This window comes from Marmota marmota, unplaced genomic scaffold, assembly GCF_001458135.2.
Source record: "Marmota marmota marmota unplaced genomic scaffold, marMar, whole genome shotgun sequence".
Lineage (NCBI taxonomy): Eukaryota > Metazoa > Chordata > Mammalia > Rodentia > Sciuridae > Marmota > Marmota marmota.
This window is the reverse complement of record NW_026000174.1, coordinates 6,060,886-6,084,093: the sequence shown is the minus strand read 5'-3', so window position 1 is coordinate 6,084,093 and position 23,208 is coordinate 6,060,886. Positions and strand designations below refer to the sequence as shown.

General features: G+C 35.7%; 1 protein-coding gene across 2 annotated transcripts in view; it reads right to left on the bottom strand.

Moving 5' to 3' along the window:
* Positions 1-23,208, bottom strand: part of LOC107135465 (prolylcarboxypeptidase) — a 78,135-nt gene that overhangs the window by 14,166 nt on the left and 40,761 nt on the right. For both annotated transcript variants that reach the window (XM_015477360.2, XM_015477359.2), the window contains exons 2-6: positions 15,826-15,966; positions 13,177-13,278; positions 9,619-9,800; positions 9,231-9,388; positions 8,070-8,239 (exon numbers count right to left, since the gene is read on the bottom strand). In XM_015477360.2, coding sequence (XP_015332846.1) covers positions 8,070-8,239; positions 9,231-9,388; positions 9,619-9,800; positions 13,177-13,278; positions 15,826-15,966 — 753 coding nt within the window. The remainder of the gene's footprint in view (positions 1-8,069; positions 8,240-9,230; positions 9,389-9,618; positions 9,801-13,176; positions 13,279-15,825; positions 15,967-23,208) is intronic.

The following is a 23,208-nucleotide window of genomic DNA, read 5'->3' as shown; positions in this document are numbered from 1 at the left end:
ATATCTCCCTCAGCACTTAGAAAGGTCTCTGTTATCTAAATATTTGCTGAAGAAGTGAGTATATTTTTACATAAATGCAAAATTCATAATTTTTTTCATGGAAAAACTATACTAAGCTCCAACATTCATGTTATGATAAGAAGCATATTCTGCAACTCCCCAACTCCCAAATGTTCCTGTCACTGGTCTGTGCCTAAAATTCTAGCTCTATAAACACAGGCAATTCTCAGGAGTGTGGAGACTAACTAGAAAAGGCCTGGGAAGCTTTCTGGGGTACAGAAACATTTTGTATATTCATAGGGGTCTGGGTTACACAACAAATGGTACACATAACTTATGCATTTCACTGTATGTAGATTTTATTTCCCCCCCAAAAAAGAAAAATTATAAACAAATATTGAATTCTAGTTAATGATATTAAAACTTAATTATTTAGGGGGAAGATATCAATAGCTTACTTGGAAATGCATTAAAAATAAGATGGAAAAAGAGATAGATGGATAGGTAAATATTTATATGTGATAAATAAAATATAGCAAAAAATTATTCATAGAATTTAGGTGGTACATGTATGGGTGTTCACTGTTCAATTAGTTCCCTTTTTCTGGATGTTAGAAATGTTTCATAATAAACTGTTAGGGAAAAAATTACAAGCAATAGAATCATGGCTAAAAAAATAACGATAATAGTCACTGATTATTAAGCCCTGAGCTTACAACCATTACATCATTTAATCCTCAGAAAGACCTATCAGATGGATGATTGTCCAGTATTATAAGAAGAAACTGATTCTTAGGTTCAATCACTTTTTTTTTAAGAGAGAGAGAGAGAGAGAGAATTTTTTTTAGATATTTCTTTTTCAGTTTTCGGTGGACACAACATCTTTATTTTATTTTTGGGGGGTGCTGAGGATCTAACCCAGCGCCACTTGCATGCCAGGCGAGCGCGTTACCGCTTGAGCCACATCCCCAGCCCCAGGTTCAATCACTTTATTAAAGGCTACCAAAGTAGTAAATGGTAGGAAATAGATATTTCCCAGGTGTCTCTGCTTATGAAATCCATATCTTATCTTTTAGTTTAGAAAGTCAACCTTTGTAAACCGGGGGCGGTGGCACACGTCTTTAATTCCAGCACCTCAGGAGGCTGAGGCAGGAGGATCCCGAGTTCAAAGACAGCCTCAGCAATAGCAAGTCGCTAAGCAACTCAGTGAGACCCTTTATCTAAATAAAATACAAAATAAGGCTAGGGACGTGGCTCAGTGGTTGAGTGCCCCTGAGTTCAATGCCCGTTACCGCCCATCCCCCAAAAGTTGATCTTTGTAAAACTGCAAACAGCCCAATGGCAAAGAAAACACATAAAGTTTGCATTTTGTAATCAAAACTTTAACATGAATTCAGTGATCTGGTCTTTCCCAATTTCATATGGAAAAAATATAATACATAGGCAGTTTCTGGCAAAAAGGAAACAAGTCCAGAGAACGAAACAGAGAGAGAGGAGTCCATCTCACAGACAAATTGAGAGAGCAGCAGGAGCAAGGTCTGGGCTGGGTACATATCCCCAGTCAGGGAAGGAGGGCATAGAGAAAGGAAGTAGAAATAACAAGCCACAAGCAAACCCAGCCCCTCATCACAATTCTGTTTAGGACCAGCTCCCAGAAACACTCCCATTAAAAAAAAAAAAAAACTTAAAAAGACTGAGAAAATGAGTTGTACACAATCATATTCTATGAATTGTTAACTGGTACTTTGTGGGGAAAAAAACTTCTTAGTCAAATAATTTTAAGGAATATTGTATTAGAAGGAATATTGTATTAGCAAATGTGAACAGCTTTCTTGAATGTAGGATTCAGAGCATTTAATATGTTCAACTGCAATATGAATTTCCAAAATGAAGATAATATGTATCAATAAGTTTTTGGAAATGCCAAGTGTGAGAAAAGCCAGGAAATAAGATGCCCAAACAAAGGATATACTTTTTAAGAGTAATATGACGTCAAAAGCATAAGGTACACCAGTATGCAGGATGCACATGAAGAAACAGAATCGAGCTAAACTGAGAGCTTCATAAACCTAGAATAATAAGGAAATGCCAGTTGAAGAATACTTAAAGTCAAAACAGTGTTTTCCTATGTTGACAGCTCTTAATTTTTTTGTGGCAAGATGATCATTATTATTCAAAGTACATGTATGAAGACAAGAATTGGTGTGAATATACAACCAGAGATATGAAAAACTGTGCTCTATATATGTAATAAGAATTGTAATGCATTCCACTGTTAGATATAAATTTAAAAAAATTATCCAACATTTGTATGGCAATTGTCAGAAAATGTTCATAAATATGGCAATATATCTCAGTATTCAAGACAGAAATACTCAAGACGATATAGATATTAAGTAAAGAACCAAACACAGCTATTGCCAATAGTTGATCAGTATTCCTTCCTATATCTTGATACCAGCAGCAGACTGCTTTTTCAAAATGCAGCACAATACTACAGAGGAGCTACGTGGAATGGGGAGAAGATCATTATGTTCAAGCACATTGTGGTAGATAAGACAGGGTGATGGTGCAAGCTGGACAGAGGGAAAAAGGTACTGGTGTACAAGAACTGGCCTAAAACTCTGCAAAGACCAGGAGCAAGTGAGTGTGACTCACATGCTGGCATTAGAGTCTTACTTAGAGCTAGAACACTGGGCCTCTGTTGGGCAAAGAAAAGGAGTCCCCATGAATAGCCATATTTGCAAAGAACAGTTACTGTCACTCCTTAAAAGACACAAGCATGGCTGGAGACCAGCATCAGCTGACAATACTTGTGTTTTGTCAGCCCCAGAACATCATGGTCAGAAACTTGGCCTCTGCTGATAGAAATTCTATGCCCAGATTCAGGGCAATCCTGGGCCCACTTTCCTCTGTGAAGTCAGAGGACAACTGAGTCCAGTTCTGGGCACTACACCTTAAGGAGGACACCAACCAAACATGAGAAAATCCAGAGGGGAACTGGTGAGATGGGGAATTGAAAAATAGTTGAAGCAACCCTAAAATTGGTCATGTGAATCATTCCCAACCTTTCATTAATACAAATAAAGCTTAAAAAATATACCTATGACTAAATTTATTTTTAGTTTTCTTGAGACAAATTCTTAAAGGAATTACTCATTCAAAAAACTAAACATTTTTAAGGCCTTAGGTATATTCCATCATATCTATTCACTTCCATAACAATTTTGGTAGTGAAGTAAATGAAGTTTCAAAAAGTACCAAAGTAATACCAAGAAGACCTTAGCACTATTCCCATGCTTATTCAAAGACTATGATAGTTAAAAAACAGAGATTCACATACTTTTTTCAGATTTGTAGGATGCATATAACATGTAAATATTAAGTTGAACCATATAAAATTGCCACATTTATAGGTGAAACATAGTCAAATACTGGCAAGTTTGGTACAATCTTGTATAAAATTCAGCTTAATCCTGACAATTTACATATATTACCCACTTAATAAGAGCAAGTCCTTGACTTGTTGGTTGTTTGCTGAAGGACTACAATCTAATCAGGTTAGACAACCACCTCTGTCCACACACTTAACACCCATCTGTAGCTCCTGTAATATACTATATATTTTGTGTTTCTTGTGAACAATCTCAAAGCCATAAATGTACTAAAACAGGGCCAGGTAAAGCTGGGGTTGCTTAAGTTCCTTAAGGCCAGGCACTTTCCTGACAATGACCTAGGAAGCAACAGATAATGACCACCCGCATTTCACAGAGGAAAAAACAAGCTCACAGAGGTTTGGCTCCAGACACACAATTGAGAAACTATGAGTATACAGGTTCTGAACTCAGACTGCAGCAATGAACTACTTGCATAATAATACTCTCTTCCTGATATTATATAACTAATTATTAACTAGCATCAATTTAGTGCTTACTACACAACAGATCCTATGAAATACAACAACCCACATAAGTATGGCAATTGTAATTATCCCCATTTGCAAGTGATGAAACTAAAGCACAGAGAGGTTATAAAATGCCGCAGTCCGGCTGCAGCAGAATAATCAGGGGGGGTGACGAATAACTTGTGTACGTTGATACAGCAGGAGTGGAAGCCCTTTATTGCAGGACAGGAGCAGTATTTATACATTCCACACAGCTTATCTAATTAACATAAACTAGATACAGCAGTCAACCAATCAGGAATCTCCACACTTAATGGCTCACTTTTGTTACTTCTCAAACCACTCCCTCTGGCATTTTGCCAGGCACCATCCAGACTTGTTTACGAACTCTAACATTCCCCTGGCAAAATGCCAGGTGTTATTTTGACTTGTTTACAGACTCTAACAATAAAAGTTGTTTAAAGCTACACAGGAAGGAAGTACCAGAGTTGAGATTCAAACACAGACTTACTCTGGAGCTTCCATTTGTCATCATTAACCACACATACTCACCTTTGAATGTTACACTGTAAGAGAAATCACAACACAGTGCCTAAATATACCTATAGTATCATGGTGACTTTTTTGTAACATTTTTTTTTTTAAATTCCTGGATTGTCTTTATATGTTTCTATGATTATTAGTTTTAAGTAAAACCTTAGGAGGGGTTTTGTGGCAATATAAAATCACAAAATTTTAAAAATATGCAAGAGTAAAAAGGAACTGCAAAATAGCAGAGCAATAGGAAGCTCAAGAACCAACACTTGAAATAGACTTAATTCACTTTCTATTTCCTCGTGTAAAAGTGTGCATTTGTGGAAACACTTTAAAAAAATTTAAAGGTCCACTTTCCTAATTCTAGCTTTAAGTACAGAAATAGTATAAGAAATAGAACATTCATGAAAACATTGGAACCAAGCTGTTCAGATATGCACCCAAATATTTAGGTTCTGCCCTTTGACCTCCCCCATATACCAGAAAAAGGAAAGATAATGATTTGTTTAAAAGCTCTAAGTGTCCCTACCTATGAGAATAAGCATTTGAATAAAAGAAAGAAAAGGGAAGCAAAGAGAATTTTTTTAAGAGGAAGGAAAGAAGATAGGTTAAAAAAAAAAAAAAAAAAAAAAAAGACCAATCTCCTCTCAGAGAGCATGGTCCATCCACATTATAAAAAGGATTAAGCAGATACATTCAGCTTTTCTAACAGATTTTCTTTCTCTAAGGCTTCAATACCCCTCTCACACTCACTTGGATAATCACATTAGTTTTGTCATTAAAAGCTCCCTTTTCAGAGAATGCACCTAAACCGCTTAAACCACCCAGAGAGGTCGCATACATTACCAAACACCAAGACAAATGGAAGAGGTTTTCCATCTTATGTCTTATTACTTCACTCTATCCTTTTGCATGCTCAGGAGTCTAATTAGTTACCAGGTAAAAAATGATTCCAAAATTAACAAACTATACAGTATCCTTTAAAACTGCTCTTCAAGTTAAAAGACCTAGTAGTCTTTACGTGGACAGAACAGTCAAATGACAGAGGGGTTTTCTATTTCCCTTTTCTCTTCTTCCTTGTGTTCCACTGGCCAAGTCTGTGATTATCTCTGCATGAATGTTGCAGCTTCTGTTAACAGTAAACAAAAGTAAATGGAGCCTGAGCCTGCAGAGCCCAAAGACAAATTAAAAAGAATGATCCTTGAATTGACACGGAAAATGGCCTTTAGTTGCTGCCCATGGATCCTTCAGAACTGTACAAGGTTTAGCCTGAATTGGAAATCACCTGCTTTTCTCCATAACCCAATTGCTGCATATTATCTCACCATCCTAAGCCTGAGTCACAGACTCAGAGAAGGACCGCTGTTTGTCAGCCCTTTAAAAAGGAGGAAGTGTATCAGAGGGAGGAGGAGTTCTGGCTAAATGGAACTATCCAAGTGAAAGAGCGGTCCCCAACTGGGTAGTGTTCAGGGATTAGTGGGTTGGGAGAACAGAGAGGGGTCAAGAAAGGAGAAATAGAATGGGCAGTGAAAGAAAGTGATCTGAAGCTAAAAGTTTGGGAGGAAGAAAAATTCTGAAAATCAGACGGGTAACTAACTATAGGAGGAAAAGGAAATAGAGGCAATGCAAGTTTCTCAAGGAAAAGGCAACAGATTATTTTTGATGGGTTATAGGCAGGAAATGGAATCATAAATGTATTTATTGTAAGCAATCAAGAATTCCATAATACCAGGTTGGGGGCATAGCTGGGTGGTATAGTGCTGGGTTCCACTCTCCAAAATAATTCCTTAATATGTCAAAGGAAAGAATAACATTGGTAAGATAACTGAAGAAAAGGACAAGAACTAATCCTGCATAAAAGAAGCTAAGGTTATTATGGGGGAAGGACATAAAGTTATCTTGCCAAACAAACAAACAAAAAAGCTTCTATAATGTATATAAACAAAAAGATAAAAGGACTGCACTAAATAGCAATAATAATAAAAGACAACAAAATATTTTAAGTAGACCCTACTGGTTTCAAGTAATTATTAAGAATAGTGAAGGAAAAAAATATTTATTTACATCGAAGACTCAACAGGAAAATGTCTGAAGGAACATTAAAGAAGTGGAGAAAACACCATGTTAGACTGCTCACCATCCCAAATCATGATGAACAACTAATACTAAAGCTGTATTCCTCTGGCTCTTTTCAGATTAAGGGTCAGCAAATTACAACCTCCAGGCCAAATGCAGCCCAACTGCCTGTTTTTTAAAAAATATTATTGGCAATCCTTCTTCATTTACGGATTACCTATGGCTACTTTCATGCTATACCTGCAGAGTTGAGTAACTGTGACAGAAATCACGTGGCCCACAAAGCCTAAGTATAACCCTTTATAGATAAAGTTTGCCTATCCCTGTTCCATCAATAAGGGAATTCCCTGTTGTTTTTATCATCTGACAATTCATTTGTTCTCCAAGAAAGGGTTAAGATGGAAATGTAATTCTCTCTTTGTATACTGAAAGAGTTAAATTTGATGTTTGAATCCAGATTTTATTAACATGAAAGAGATCTCTTTCTAATAAGTTTTTACTGAATTTAATTAAATGCACACAGGTGCAAAACACTTTGTTCATGAAAAAAGAAAAAAAATAACTAATTGCAGATGAATTTGTTTCATTTTAGTTGCAAAGTTTTAAGCAAGGTGTATGTTTACTGCTTCAAAGGCACAGTAAATTACAAGTGATTTTGAAATCTGACTCTCATATTACCAATTCCATTTTTATTTCCAGCACCAATTCTAGCTGTAGAGTCAATTATATTCTCAAAACTTAACTATAGAGTTGGCCAGCCTTTATTTTTAAAACTAAAAGGAAAAGTTCCTAACAATATGCTTAAAAAAGAGCATACACAATAAATAATTTGACATGAATAAAAACTTAAAAATCTAAAAGAACCTAAAATTGGTGTAATGTGTCTTTATACTTCTCAAAGTGTTTTCACATCCAATATTTTATTTGGTCCTAAACACAACCCTACGTAACTATTGTCATCCTTTTTTATAGAGGTAGACATGGAAACTCAGGGAGGAAGAACACCTTGGCCAAGATCATGCAGCTGGAAAGCATCAGTTTCTGGCCAGACCTTCATCTTCAGGGACCCAAGTCAGTGTTTTTTCCATTCTGCCATGCTGCATGGGAATCACCCTTCACACATGTGTAGCACTTAGAAAACTTTAGCAGCCGACTGAATCATAATATTATGATAACAACTGCAATTTATTAAGCATCATTAGATCTAGGCATTATACATACACCACAAAAATCAAATATATTATATATTCAAAGGGCATTAGACATGGCACATAGTAAATATTCAAATGACTGCAAATGTTGTTCTTATTTCTACTTCATACAGCTTTACAATTGATGTATTTTGCCCCTATTTTTCATGGGAAAACTGAAATTATGCAACATGTCCAAAGTCACATAATCAAAAAGTGGCTGAACCCAGGATTCCCACCCAGATTTGAGTAACTCCACAGAGCCCTAGATGTCACTGGGATTTCCTCTGATGATGAAAGTCAGAAAATGTATGTGAAAATTAAAGTATGTCATTAAAAAAAATGAGAAGAAATTTTCCTATTACCTTGATAGGCCAAGCAGGCAAAGGCTGCAAAAAGTTAGATGCATAAGGGTAGTTCACCATTGCCAGATTCACCCAAGTTTCCATAATCCATTCTTTCAAATTTGGGATGTCCTCGAATGTCAATGGGCTACATAAGTGAAGGGTTTGAGCAAGCCACTGTAGACCACTGCCTGAGAATAGAATCACAATGCTGGAGTCTAAACAGTACAAGTCAACACAAGTCTTTACAGATCATTCATTCTTCACTTAGTATTACAGAAAACTCAATTTTCTATACCAATTTTCCAGAATTTTTTCAACATTCAGTAAAATACTTGTAAAGTTACTAGATACTCCCATGATAGACAAGCTGCCTATCTTTATGCGGATTACTAGAATTAGTGGTCTGAATTATTTCCCCCTTTTAAGATACTATTGAAACAAATAAATAGAAATACTATACAGGATGGATAATGTATAAATTACAACTAATAAAACAAATCGATACATATAACAAATATACTATTGAACAAAGACAGCAGGCAAAAAAACATATAATATAGAATTGCAATTATTTAAAGTTCAAGAACAAGCAAAATTAATCTATGGTTCAAGGAGGGAGGATAGTAATTAGCTGGGTAGGGATGGAGATAATGATTGAGAACGGCACCACGGAATTTCTGAGATGCTGATAATGTTCTTGATCTGGATGCTACTTATTTATACCAAGTACTCAGTTTGTGAAAAATTCATCAAGCTATGCATTTTGATTGTGTAGTTTTATGTACATATATTTTACTTTAATAATCGTTTGCTTAAAATTGGAAGAATCGTTAAACATAGTGGTGCATGCATATAGCCCCCACTACCTGGGAGGCTAAGGCAGGATGATCATTTAAGCCCATGAGTTTGAGACCAGCCTGGTAACATAGTGAGATCCTGTCTCAAAAAAAAAAAAAAAAAAGAAAAAGAAAAAGAAAGAAAGAAAGAAAAGAAGTAGGAGGAAGAGGAAGAGAAGGAGGAGGAAGAGGAAGAGAAGGAGGAAGGGGAAAAGGGGAAAGGGAAGAGGAGGAGGAAGAGGAAGAAAAAGAAGAGAGAGAAAGGCAAAAGAAGGAAGAAAAGAAAGAGGGGAAGTATTGATTTAACCAAAATCTCAAATCCATTCACTTGAATAAAACTTACCTGTACTTGAGAGTCTGTTAATGGCATCCCAGGACCTGAGGATAGTCACTGAACAATTTGAACCACTTTTCTTAAAATCTGTAGTTACAATCTTCATAAACATATCACAAGGAACAAAGTCCTCAAACTGCCAGATAGGGGCAGAAGCTGCAAGGGCTCTAAATGGTAAGCGAAACAAGGGAGGAGAAAAAAAATATGAACTCACTTAACTCAAGTTTTAAAATTAAAATTGAGACTGAACAAAATCAATGAGGAAAAATGACACAGTTTTAAAGACACAGAACTAGAAACCTCAGTAATAGAATGGGGCATGTTTTACCCAAAACAGATCTCTAAGTTTGCCTTGACAATTACTAAGAAGTTCTCATGCCAACATAAATGCACTTACCCAACTACTATGTGAGGATATTTCATCCTGAACCAGGCTGCAAGCATACCACCATAAGAGCCCCCTATTGCAATGACAGGCTGATCTTCAGCTCCTGGGATTGTTCTTTTCAAATGTTTGATTAACTCAGCAAAATCAGCTAGAGCTTGTTCTGATGTCAGAAAATTCAAGTGTCTGCCATCCTAAAGAAAAATAATAAAGAACATGGGTATAAATGTGCATGTAATAGCAGTTTAGGTGTTGCCCAGATCCAGAAAAAAAAAAAAAAAAAACGAGGCAGAGAAGCTTTTCTCCAAATACAATTTCTAGTCAATTGAGCTAAAATGCCCAGTCAAAGCAATAGCTGTGCTGATTTAAACAACTCATGAAATATGTTTTTAAGTTTGTGGAAGAACACAATGTACTTTGCATTTAGTTATAATTTCTACTAAATGCTAGTGACTGTTGAGGTATAGAAATAACAACAACAAACTCTAAGTAACATTTAAGAACAAATGTGATGAAATATAAAAATTAAGCCTAATAGACAATTGCTATAACTTGTATTTCTAATATTGACATATTAAAAATGTCCACAATGTAGGAAATAAAAAAATAAATCCTGTGGACAAATGAGGTAAAGATCACCAATAAAAACAAAACTCATTCTTCCTCATCAAAAAGATTATATATTATGAGTAAACTAGGCTGCTTATCATAAACAACTGCAAAATTAAAAGAGAAAAATATATTTTCAGGCACCAGAAATATAAGACATCAATCCTAGAGAGGAGGGAATCTCATAAAGTACATCCCATGATTGTCTATATCTCTGCATAGAGACAATTTCCCTCTGCAGTATAGGAAGTTGAGGCACAAATGGAGTCTGGCTGAACTGAGGAGGCTAACAGGATGTTTTAAAACATCAATAATTCCTGACATCCCTTACTTTAAAAGCTGAAGCCTAATCTCCTTTGAACATGGGCTGGACTTAGCTTCTTGGTTTTAATGAATAAAATGTGGCAGAAGTGATAATACATGACTACCAAGGATATATTTAAAAAAAAAAAAAAAAAAAGCATGTTAGCTTCTTCCTTGCTCTCTTGTTTGGCCAACTTTGAGGGCAGTTAGCTGCAATGTCATGAATCTACTCAAGTAGGCCCTTCAGGAAGCCTAGAAGGAGAGGAACCAATCTCCAGAGCCAGTTTATCACTCATGTGATAACCTCTGTACTAGTGGAAAGAGTCTCCCATGTCCGGTTAAGCCTTTATCTGTCTCAAGCAGTAGCTGACCTCTTGGCTTGAAATAAACTCACCCAGATAAACCACTCCCAATTCCTTACCTAAAACTGTGAGATAATAAAGGCTTATTGCTGTTTTAAGCCATAAAGGTTTAAAACTATAGCAACAGATAACAAACAGCTATAGAGCCTATCCAGCTATCTTGTTTGATCTTTTTGCATGTGTCTCACCACTCTGTTGACTCCTTCTATTATTCGACACATTACTTAGCTACAGAGCTCCCAACTCTCCTCTTTCTATAGATGCCACCTACTCCTTTAGCCTTCCCCCTCATCCAAGATATATGCTTTCTGACTTCTTACCTCCTATCTGTCACTATTCTTTACTTCCAGTTTTTATGGCACTATGTATAGTATAGTTCAATGCAATTCTTTTCCAATCCTTGAATAATATGTGTAACATCCATCATTCTACTGACAAATTCTGTGAGCACAGAAAGGGAAAGAAGCATATGAAAAAAAGAGCCCTTGGCTCCATTTTTGTTGACAGAGCATCAATTATAGTGACCTTGGCAAGGGAATTACGTTTCTATCTGCAACAAGCTGACTGCTTCCCAGTGGTATCAGGACCTGTCAACTTTTCTAATCAATTATGTGTGAAAAACACTAAGTTAAAGAATAGATGAGGGCTCAGACAGTGGTTCAATGGTAGAGTGTTTGCCTAGCATGTGTGAGGTACTGGGTTTAATTCTTAGCACCACATATAAATAAATGAATAAAATAAAGGTCCATCAACATAAAAAATATATTAAAGAAAAGAATAGATGGGGCTGCAGTTGTGGCTCAGTGATAGAGTGCTTGCCTACCATGTGTAGGCACTGGGTTTGATCCTTGGCACCACATAAAAATAAATAAACAAAATAAAGGTATGTCCATCTACAACCAAAAATTTTTTTAAAAAAAAATAGAGCATCTCATACAGCCCAACAACTATCTTTCTATTTATAACACAAAAACATTTTACTTATTTTTATTTATTTTATTTATGATACAAAATAATAAAACCTAAGGATAAAAATTAAAAATTCCTTTCAAAACAGCCTAAAAACTATTGACCCCAAGTTCTTCTAGCTGAAATCTCCTCAAAATCATGATATACGTATACTGATGGTATGCAAAATGATCTTAGGTAGTGCATAGTGTTTTTTTTTTTTTTAATTTTTTATTGTGGGTTGTTCAAAACATTACAAATTTCTTGACATATCATATTCGACACTTTGATTCAAGTGGGTTATGAACTCCCACCTTCACCCCATACACAGATTGCAGAATTACATCAGTTACACATCCATTGATTTACAAATTGCCATACTAGTGTCTGTTGTGCTCCGCTGCCTTTCCCATCCTCCACCCTCCCCCCTCGCATAGTGTTTTTTAATGTAAGATTGATTATCTTACTGTAACTTGGAAAAAATAACTAGTACATAAAGCCCTTGATTAAGATAATGCTAACATAAAGACTGAGTTCCTTAAAGAAAAATACTAAGAAAATGATATAATTTTTTAAATATATTAATTAATATATTAAGAAAATTAATATAAGCAGAATCACAAAGGTAGAACATAGTGACTCAATTGAGAAAAAAATCATCCAGGTTGATTAGGTGCAGAGCCTGTGGTCAAGACCATAGTCTTTTGTACAAAGAGGAAGGGCTGAGGGAATCCCAGGGACAGTTAGTCTCACTGAATCATACAGCTTATTTTTCTTATTTTATTGACTATCTTGTATTTAAAACACCTTATTAGACAAATGCTTATGTGCTCATTAATGTTTCCAGAGACAGGATTGATAATTAAAGCATATAATTTATAAAGCAGAATTGTTGACCTATACTTTTGAAATAATGAAAAGTCCCCTGCACTGTCTCTGCAGCCATAGAGTAAGATTGAGCTGATTGAAGCTGGCCTGGCACACTGAACTAAACTGGCTAACATCAGAAAGATAATAATATGGCTTTAAAAGCCTCAATCCCAGAGCTGGGGTTGTAGCTCAGTGGTAGAGAACTTGCCTAGCATGTGTGAGGCACTGGGTTCTCAGCACCACATGTAAATAAATAAACTAAAGGTCCATCAACAACTAAAAAAAAAAAATTTTTTAAAAGCCACAATCCATTCAAATCGTACTGAAAAAGAAAAGATTAAGCACAAATTCTTAAGATTTCAGGCAGCTCAAGTCAAAACCACCTTATTATTATATTAACATATAATGAGCACATAAGTAGGACTTGTAAGTAAAAAATGTTCCCAACTTTAAACTTCAAAGCAAAACATATATTTACCTGGAATGAGTTGTTGCCAAAGGGCAAGGACTCTCCATAATATCGATGTTCAGCAAACACTAACATAGCTTTCAGTTCCTCAGCCATATCCCACATGAACCCCTAAGAAAAGTTTACAAATCACAAGATAAAATCAGGACTCACTGAAACTTTTACAAACCCTATGAAATAGATGTTAAACCAGACCAGAAGGAGCTCTCTAAAAAGTTTCATAATTTATGTTTCTTCTACAGATAAATGACATAATTGCTGTTTCACTATTGAATGCTATGTTAGAGTGAAACAATTAAAACCAACCCCAGGTTGGTCACCTACTAGTCATTCCAACTTTCCTTATCCTGAACCTCTCATCCTAGAATCAATATTAGGTCTCAAATAATCTTCAAATTGCAGTAGGCACCATATATTCTGGGAAAGAACTCATGGTATCAAAGTCAGACACTAATCACAGTCATTTATACCACATAAGAGAAAATAGGACAAATAAGCATACTAATCCCCTAGGGAGTATTATATTAATTTGATTTATTGGAAAATAAATACTAGATAACAATAGCTGATATTAACTGAGTAAGTTTATATTTCAGGCCCTGTTCTAAACATTTTCTATGTATTCACTTAATTGTCAAAACGAACAAGAAACAGACACTTTGATTTTACAGACAATACAGAGATACAAGACTAGAAATAAGCCTTGATATTGACACAGCTAGTAAGTGTCAGAAACCAGATTCAAATATAGGCTGCCTGGCTGCAGAACATCATAATTAGGTGCTGTTAGACATCCTGCCTCAGCGTCTATGGCTACTCATTTATCCCTCACTGCCTTTTTTCACTAGCCTCAGTGGTAGCCTCAGAATCCTTCTCAACAAAGCATTCCAGGCAGGCATAGATGGACTCCATTAAACATGATTAAAATGAATTGTCATCCATAATGCACAGTGTTACTTTTTAATGAGTTGCCACTCCCTAATAAGAACTAAGAACTTCGTCTTCGGTTGTTTTGATCAATAAGCAAACAATTAAAAGAGCTGCATGTATGTGAGTATGGAGAACTTAATGAAACACCTGGGATGGTGTCAGTAGCCCCACCATTCTCTTTGAAGGACCCACTCATTCCATGCCTCATGTCTATAGATCCTGCCCACATACAACTTGTGCATACTCCCCCGCTGCCTGTCCCAACCTGTCAATACTCTCCTTCCACACTGCTGGGCTAGGCCTAGATCTCTATTACTGTGCTGCAAGATTTGCTTATGTGAGTCTTACCCTCAAGACTGTGTCTTAAGAGTAAGAACCGGAGATGGGGTTATGGCTCAGTGGTAGAGCGCTTACCTAGCATGTGTAAGGTACTGGGTTTGATCCCCGGCACCACATAAAAAATAAAATAAAGGTATTAAAAAAAAAAAGAGTAAGAACCATCTATCAGAATACCCAGATTTCTGTGGAGTTGACCTTGGGCTTCAAGAGGAAACAATTTACTTGAACTGATTCACAATGTAATAAGCATTTCTCTGCATCTGCATCAGAGGTATATTTTTCAAATGAGGTGCATATACTTTATTAACATTATGTGCCTACAAATTTTATCTTATTTAGTCTTCATAACTTTATGCCCTAGATATTTTTATTGTACCCATTTAATAGATGAAAAAAAATGAAGCACAAAATAAGAAACTTTCCCAAAATAAAATAGTAAAGTGACAAAATCAGAATTCAAATCTTGTCAATCTGGTTGAAGGTTTCACTCTCTATCACTATACTATACTGCCTATTGAAAAAGGAACATCTAAAAGTGAGGAAGATGTCTGGGACTAGGAAATTTAGGGTATGCCCTTCCAAGAGCTGCCTCTAGTCAGTTCTCCAGAACTGTTCTTGGCACTTCTGAGGATAGGAATCCCCAAGCAAACCTCAGGTTCTGCTCTAGTTTCTAACAAGCAGTAGAGTCTGGTGGAGGAAGCAATAGCTACCTGCCTACAATACAGGAGAACAGGAGCTAGGAAAATCTGAATGAAAGTTGCCCTGTGGCCTTGGCACAAAAAGGGCAGTCACAGATAAGAAAAAGAGACAAGGCAGCAGCCACTGTTCCACAGAATCTGATGGAAAGGAAGTCCTGCTCTCATTGATCATTCGTCTGAAAAAAAAAAAAAAAGTCATTCCAGGATCTCATTTCTCAGGGAATTATTTCATTTTCAACTAACATATTTAGATTCTTATTCCTAAGGAAACAGTCATCAATGAGGAATGCAGTAGCAGTATAATTGGTTCTATATCTTTACTTTAAATTCAATGCAATTTATTTCAACGAACATTTACTGGGATCTTCTGAGTACCAGGAACCATGCCAAATACTGGAATTGGAAATGATAATGATTATTACACTACTTTGTAATAAAAAAAGTATTTCATTGTTTTCATTTGTAATTCTTTAAACCTAAGCATGAAGCCTTCTTGGATATCTATAGTTATTCTTTTGTGAACTGCCTGTCCATGTATTTTTGCTATTTTTCCATTATGTTATTGTTAAAAAGAACTTTACAGTTAAGAAAGGTAGTCCTTGGTCATCTATACTGCAAAACAATTTTTTGTAGTTTATCATAATAAAAGGCAAATTGTTTGAGCAGAGGAATTTTACAAATCTGCACATACCGTGTTATTACAAAACCAAACAATGTCCCCTTCGTTACCAGTGTAAAAAAGTATCGATCCACCATCTTTATCCCAGTGTTTGTCAGCTAGCAGGTACCGCTGTTTAAAAGTTTTCATGTTACTGAATCCAAAATGATCAACCTATGATAAAAACAAAGCAGACACAGACATATTTCAAAGGAAAGTAATTAAATATCGATATAACAGTAATTAATTTTTCCATTTAAATAAAACTAGACTACAAAAATAATAAAACCTTAAACTTACTTGGTTTATTATTAATGGTAATATTGATGTTGCTATTTTGAGATTCTTTTCTCAAAACAAAACAATATTTATTATTGGTGGTCATGATTTTCAGTGTAAAAGAAAAGATAAAATTATAAAATCAAGTAGTTACTTTAAAAAACAAAATAATGTTGAGCTGGAGCTGGGGCTCAGTAGCAAAACACCTGCATGCACAAGGTCCTGAGTTCAGTCCCCAGCACCACAAAATAATAATATTAAAATTGAAATAGAAACATAAGCCCACTATTTTTCTTTTACTGAATTTTTAATTGACAAAACATATTTATAGTGTACAACATGATGTTTTGAAATATGTGTACATTGTAGAATGGCTAGACTGAGATAATTAACATAAGCATTATGTTACATACTTATTTTCTGTGGTGAGAATACTTAAAATCTACTCTCTGAACATTTTCAAGCATACAATATATACCATTATTTTTCAAAATACACATATTCCTTACTATCTGAATTTTCATTATCCAAACTTTCAATATCAAAATTCAAGCACTACATAGACCATTGAAAATGTCTATAAATACTATCACTCTAGTATTAATAGACATTCCAAGTGCCAGGACTTTGGTGTCTAATACCATTCTCAGTAAAAGGAACTAGAGCTTATTAGTACTGTGACTGATTGACATCTGGAAAAGGAATTTACAAGATAAGCCTACACATCTTGCTGGGCAAATAAACAAAGAAGTGCTCAAAAATTAATAGAGTTACATTAACAGACATAGGAGCTAATTATAACAGACTATCACTGGATAACATTTTAATAAATTGAACATAAAACAAACTGAACATTAAAAAAAAGTTGATTGAAACATTCAATTCAAGAAAATCCATTAGTAGTGCATACCAATATTAAAAAAAGAATCAAGGAAAAAATTCATTTGCCACCATTTAAAGTAAAGTGTTCAGTAAATCAATCCTTTACTTTTAAATAGGGAATTAATAAAGAAAATATTCAACATTTAATCTTCCTTTGTAAAATAATTATATTTTAGGGTACCAAAAAGTCCCAGTTGGTGGAGAAGAGCTATTTAATCAAATTTCACTTAGTGTAGAAGGAATGACAAAATTCGAAAAATGACACTTCTGCAAAGTTACTGATTCAGGTAAGAATTATCAATTGGTGTTAAAAGCATTAGGAGAATGGGTAATAGGAAAATGAATATTCATACAGTGTCAAAGTACTACCACCTTGTTAAGAGGGGAAAATGTAACTTTACAAGGACCAGGCTGTCAACCTTAATCTGGAAATGGATGTTAGCAGCACTAATGTTGGGCAGGCAAGAGTTAAGTAACTCCTCATGTACACAACAGGAAACACATATCAACCATGATATACATTCTTGCCAAAAATATTCAGTTTGTTTTTTAATCTAAACTTGGGATCTAATGACCAGGTTCTAGGAAATGTAGAGGGTAGAAGAGTTAAAATCTGAAATCTGACAAATCCCAAAGTGGAACATTTTACAGGACAATGGCAAGGCAATATGGAAAAGAAACAGTTTTAGATTAAGTGAATTTTTAGGAGCATAATAACCAGATGCAATGCACTATCCTTGATTGGATACTAATTTGAACAAATAAGATATAAATGATAATGTAAAGAAAATTGTGTTGATTTATATATGTACAACGTATTAGATCATTCTAAAGACTTTTTAGGAGTGATCATATTATTTTGGTTACATAAGAAAATGTTTTTATTTTTTACAGTTGTACACTGATAGATTTAAAGGTAGAATGTCAACTCTGTTTACTGGAAAATATTTCAACATAAAAAAGTAAAGTGAACTTAAAGGAATTAAAGTTTATTCCAAAAGAGGAAAAAAAAAAAAAACATACAGGATACTGAGACTTTATAGGACACATAATACAAAATGTGTTGAAAAGATAAAATATTTATAAACTTAAGTTGAACTGCAGATATATTTTGTGAAATTTTTCTTACCTTTTGAGATTTTTATTAACTGGCTATTTTATAATCTAATTATCAAATCCTATAACATGCTAAGACTGGTGGTGCAGCTATTTGAATTTATGGAATTACCCTGAGCCACTGAGCCTTAGGATCTTGGAGGCTGAACTCCTCAGTGCTATGAAGGGGCCGCAGTGAGAATGCAAGCCCTTGTCTGGAGCTCGTGAAGGCTGCTGTTGCAGCACTGCTCCAGCCTTCCTGGAGCAAGGACTGGTTCTGACCTACTCTAGACCCTGCAAGACATCTCTAGATCATTCTAAAACAGATGAGGCTCCCTGCACACACACACACACACACACACACACACACACACTTCACATATCACAAGTCCCAAAATATAAATATCTCAAATCTACACCAAACTCTGCTTACTTACTGATCTCTATGATCTGATCACCATACATTGTCCTAAGGTACAAGTTATTCTAATCTCAAGATGCCTACTTCTTAAGATCTAAAATCAATAAATGGGATGGTATCAAACTAAAAAGCTGCTTCACAGCAAAGGAAACAATCAAGAACATGAAGACAGAGCATTTAATATGGGAGAAAATCTTCACCACCTGCACCTTAGATAGTGCATTAATGCACATTAATCTCCAGGATATATAAAAAAACTTAACATCAAATAAATAAATAAATAACCGAATCAATAAATAAGCAAAGGAATTCAACAGACACTTCACAGAGGAAATATGAATGATCAACAAATATATGAAAAAATGTTCAACATTTCTAGCGATTAGAGAAATGCAAATTAAAACTACACTGAGATTTCATCCTACTCCAGTCAGAATGGCAATTATCGAGAACACAAGTACAATAAATATTGGTGAGGATATGGGGGGAAAGGTACACTCATATATTGCTGGTGGGATTGCAAATTGGTGCAATCAATTTGTTTTAGAAAGCAGAATGGAGATTCCTCAGAAAATTTAGAATGGAACCACCAATTAACCCAGTCATCCCATTCATGAGCATATACATGAAGGACTTAAAATCAGCATACTATAGTGACACAGCCACATAAAAATCTTCATAGCAGCTCAATTCACAATAGCTAAAATACATAACCAAGCTAGGTGCCATTCAAAAGATGAATGGAATGGATAAAGAAAATGTAGTATATATACACAATGGAACTATTACTCAGCCACAAAGAAGAATGGCATTTGCCAGTAAATGGATGGAACTGGAGACTATCATGCTAAATGAAATAAGCCAATCCCCCCCAAAAAAAACAAAGGCCAAATGTTCTCTCTGATATGCAGATGCAAACACACAATAAGGAGCTGGGGAAGAATAGAAGTTCATTGGATTAGACAAAAGGAAATGAAGGGAAGGGAGAGAAAATGGGAATAGGAAGGACAGAATGAATAGGACTTTCCTATGTTCATATATAAATATACAATCAGTGTAACTCCACATCATGTATGGCCACAAGAATGGGAAGTTATACTCCATGTATGTATAATATGTCATAAGATACTCTGCTGTCATATATATCTAAAAAGAACAAATAAAAAATTTTTGAAAGATGACTACTTCTCAGGAAAATAAGCAATTCATATGGACTAGGTATATAATAATGATGCCCATGTCCTATATATCCCCCCCATTACATCCTTTAATTTACTTAATCACTCATTCAACCAGCATGTATTAACCTTCTTTCTGGGACAAGGGATGGGATAAAGAATGAGACAAACAGGTTGAACCATAATCCCTGCATTTCACTTAAACTAATTCAACTACACCCTCTCAAAAATAAAAGAGAACAAAAGAACCAGTGAAGGGAAAGGCATACAAGTGATTCCACAGGCTTCCACTAAAGTAGTGTAGTGGTTCTCATCTGAGGTTCTAGGGCAGGCAGCATCTGAATCACCTGGGAACTTGCTAGAACTGCAATGTCTATGGCTGAATCTCAGACCTACTGAATCTGAAACTGTGAGGGTAGAACCCAGTGAGCTGTGCTTTAACAAGCTCTGCAAATGTTTCTGATAATACAGGTGAAATTTAGAAAATCACCAGATTAGAATAAGCACCAAAATAAGACATGAATTTGCTATCCCTTTCCTGGATCTAGATTCTAGTTATCAGAATAACTGTAATGCTGGAAGCATTTCGCTGTGCTGAATGAGTCTCTGGTGCTTAAAGATTTCAATTACCCCTCCAAATACCTCCAATACAAGCCAACCGCATCATATGAACCTCAACAACAACAAAACACAAACACACACACACACACACACACACACACACACACAATCTATTTCAATAAGGAAGAAAAGATGGGCTATGTTAGATGTAAAGAAAAGAGGTATGTACAAGGCTCTCTAACAAGAGGCCTTCCCTTGGGATAGCCAAAAGTAATTTTGCCATAGTGACTTTCAAACCTAGCCTCCTCATAAAATAAGATATTGTTATAACCTTTAAAACCAGCCTACAAAGAATAACATTTGAATAATCCAGTCTGAAGATTTAGAATTTGAAAATGTGGTATGTATTTGTATATGTCATGTTTAATATAAATAGTAGAAAGTTCCTGCCAGAGAAAAATCTTCCACCTAGAATTACAGGGACCACAGGAACTTCAGAACCAGTAAGCCAAGTTCCTTTGTATGACCACAACTAAGGCACTCCTGCTCCTAGGAATCAGTCTTAATCTTTAAGACTGGGAAAAAGAGGGAGGAATCTTCTTATGCTAGAAAGAAAGCAAGTTTGGGAGTTAACAGACCCAACCCCGAATCTCTATCAGCTATAAGGCCAGGCAAACCACTTAACCCTCCAAGCCCTGATGTCCTCCTAGATAAAATAAAGATAATAACCTAATTGAAAGAATTGCTGTGATAGAGAAAATGTACCTAAAATACCAAGTATAATTCTTGACATATAATAATTTCTCAATAAATGTTTGTTCTCCTTTCCAATGCATTTGTACACTAATCCTAAAATGAATTACTTAGACAGTAAAGGGTAGTGATATTCTCTAGAGAATTACAGATGGTATTCTTAGAATGTCAAAATCTCCTATTTTCTGAGTGTTTCACCTAAATATTAAACAACTGGAAATATACAGTGAAATGTCCTTTACACAACATGAATTTATGGAATTTTCTTGGCTCCCTCCCACCTTCGGGGCTACCAACTTCCAGCTATATTAACTCTAGTTTTCAATACCTAATGGTCAGGCACACAAGGGGCAGTGTGCCCTCTGCTGTTCAGAACTGAGACCCACATGACACTTACAGTTCTGGGCTCCTGAATAGAGACTGTATAAATCACAACAAGACAGAGTTTTAGAAACTGTTTGGTCTGTGTTGCTCAACTGAGGAAACTGGGCTCAAAGCAATCATGACTTGCCAAGGTCAAAGCAGAGCAGGAATTTTAAATTACTTTTGTAATTTTGTTTATTGAAATAATCAAAATATATAATAGAGCTACAAAAGCAATATAAACATGACCTCAGAAAGGAAGTACACCTCTAGTTATGCACAGCAGTTTTTTCTAGAATATGGTCTAAGAAATTTTAAATTTTAAAAGATGCTTCCCTCATTCACCATACGTAGGAGAAATGGATCTGTGAAATTGGGTAGGCAAGAAGGAAAAAAGAGAACATCTCTTAAATAAAATGTAGCATGGCAAAAATAATTTGGATTTTTAAACTGCAAAAGAATAAAGATCACACCCAGAAAAACTATCAGCCTATCAGCCAGTCTGGGTGAAAATTTGGGGGCAGTGAGGGTAAGAGAGAATAACATAGAATACCCACTACATGCTGGCACTGCTTGATGCAGATTACTTGGCCAGCCCATCACTGAGGGACATTTTCATAACATCAGTGTTAAAATAAGGATGTTGACACTCAGAGAGGTCAGATAATTTGTTTAAAGTAACATAACTAATAATAACATGCTCTTCACATCAACCCAATCCTGCTTCTGACAAAACTCAAATCTGAAGCCAGGCACAATGGTGCATGCCTGTAATCCCAGCTCTTGGAGACTGAGGCAGAAAGATCACAAGTGCAAGGCCAACCTGGGCACCTAGTGAGACCCTGACTCAAAATAAAATAAGAAGGACTGAGGATGTAGCTCAGTGGTAGAGCTTCCCTGGGTTCAATCCCAGTATGGTGAAAAAGAGAAAAAAAAATACTGCTCTTCACTACAACATGCTGTTGCAGATCAGGCTGACAACCAACTTCAGCCTTCAGCAGGAGACATGAGAGTATCTTTCTCCTAAATTTGCAATATGATGGTCACAACCATCAGCCACTTACTAACAGTTACACTACAAAATAACGTGGCATACTGGTGTTTTCACTGACCTGGCTCAATAATCACTACTATACTACTATTTTTAACTCATTTAATTAGACCACTGATAAAAACCAAGCCACACTGAGATAGTGCATGTCTGTAATCCCAGCGGCTTGATAGCTGAGGCAGGAGGATCACAAGTTCAAGGCCAGCCTCAGCAATTTAGTGAGGCTCTAAGCAACTTAGTGAGACCCTGTCTTAAATAGAAAATAAAAGGGCTAGAGATATGAACCTCAGTGGTTAAGCACCCCTGGGGTTCAATACCTGGTACAAAAAAAATACCCTCACTCTACAGTTGGTTATTTAGGCACCCAGATAAATAATAATAGAATAATAATTAGCTAAGAGAAATTTTACTATATATATGAAAAGTATACTCAAAAGATATGGAGGACAAAAACCTGCAACCGTCATCCTGAGATGCTGAAATGAAACAAGAGCATCTCACATCCATTTGATGTGTATTCCCAAATATAGAGCAATAACGTTTCTGGACAAGTTCCATCTCCCCTGAAGGTGAGGACACATTATTTTGGAAGGATACAAGTTCTCAAAGAAGGAATCAAAACCTAGAAGGATAAGGAGGATGGACAGGCTTTAGGGTCATACATGGAGAATGGTGGGAGTGGAGAAGTGGATCTTGATAAGTTCTCCCTTACACAAAGACAGCATCCTAGCTAAAACAAGATCAGAGAGAAATAGCATATCTTATGAGTCAAATCCTTGGCTGCTTGGGTGACCCCCTGTTATTTTCAATTTATTATATCAAAAACCTGCCCA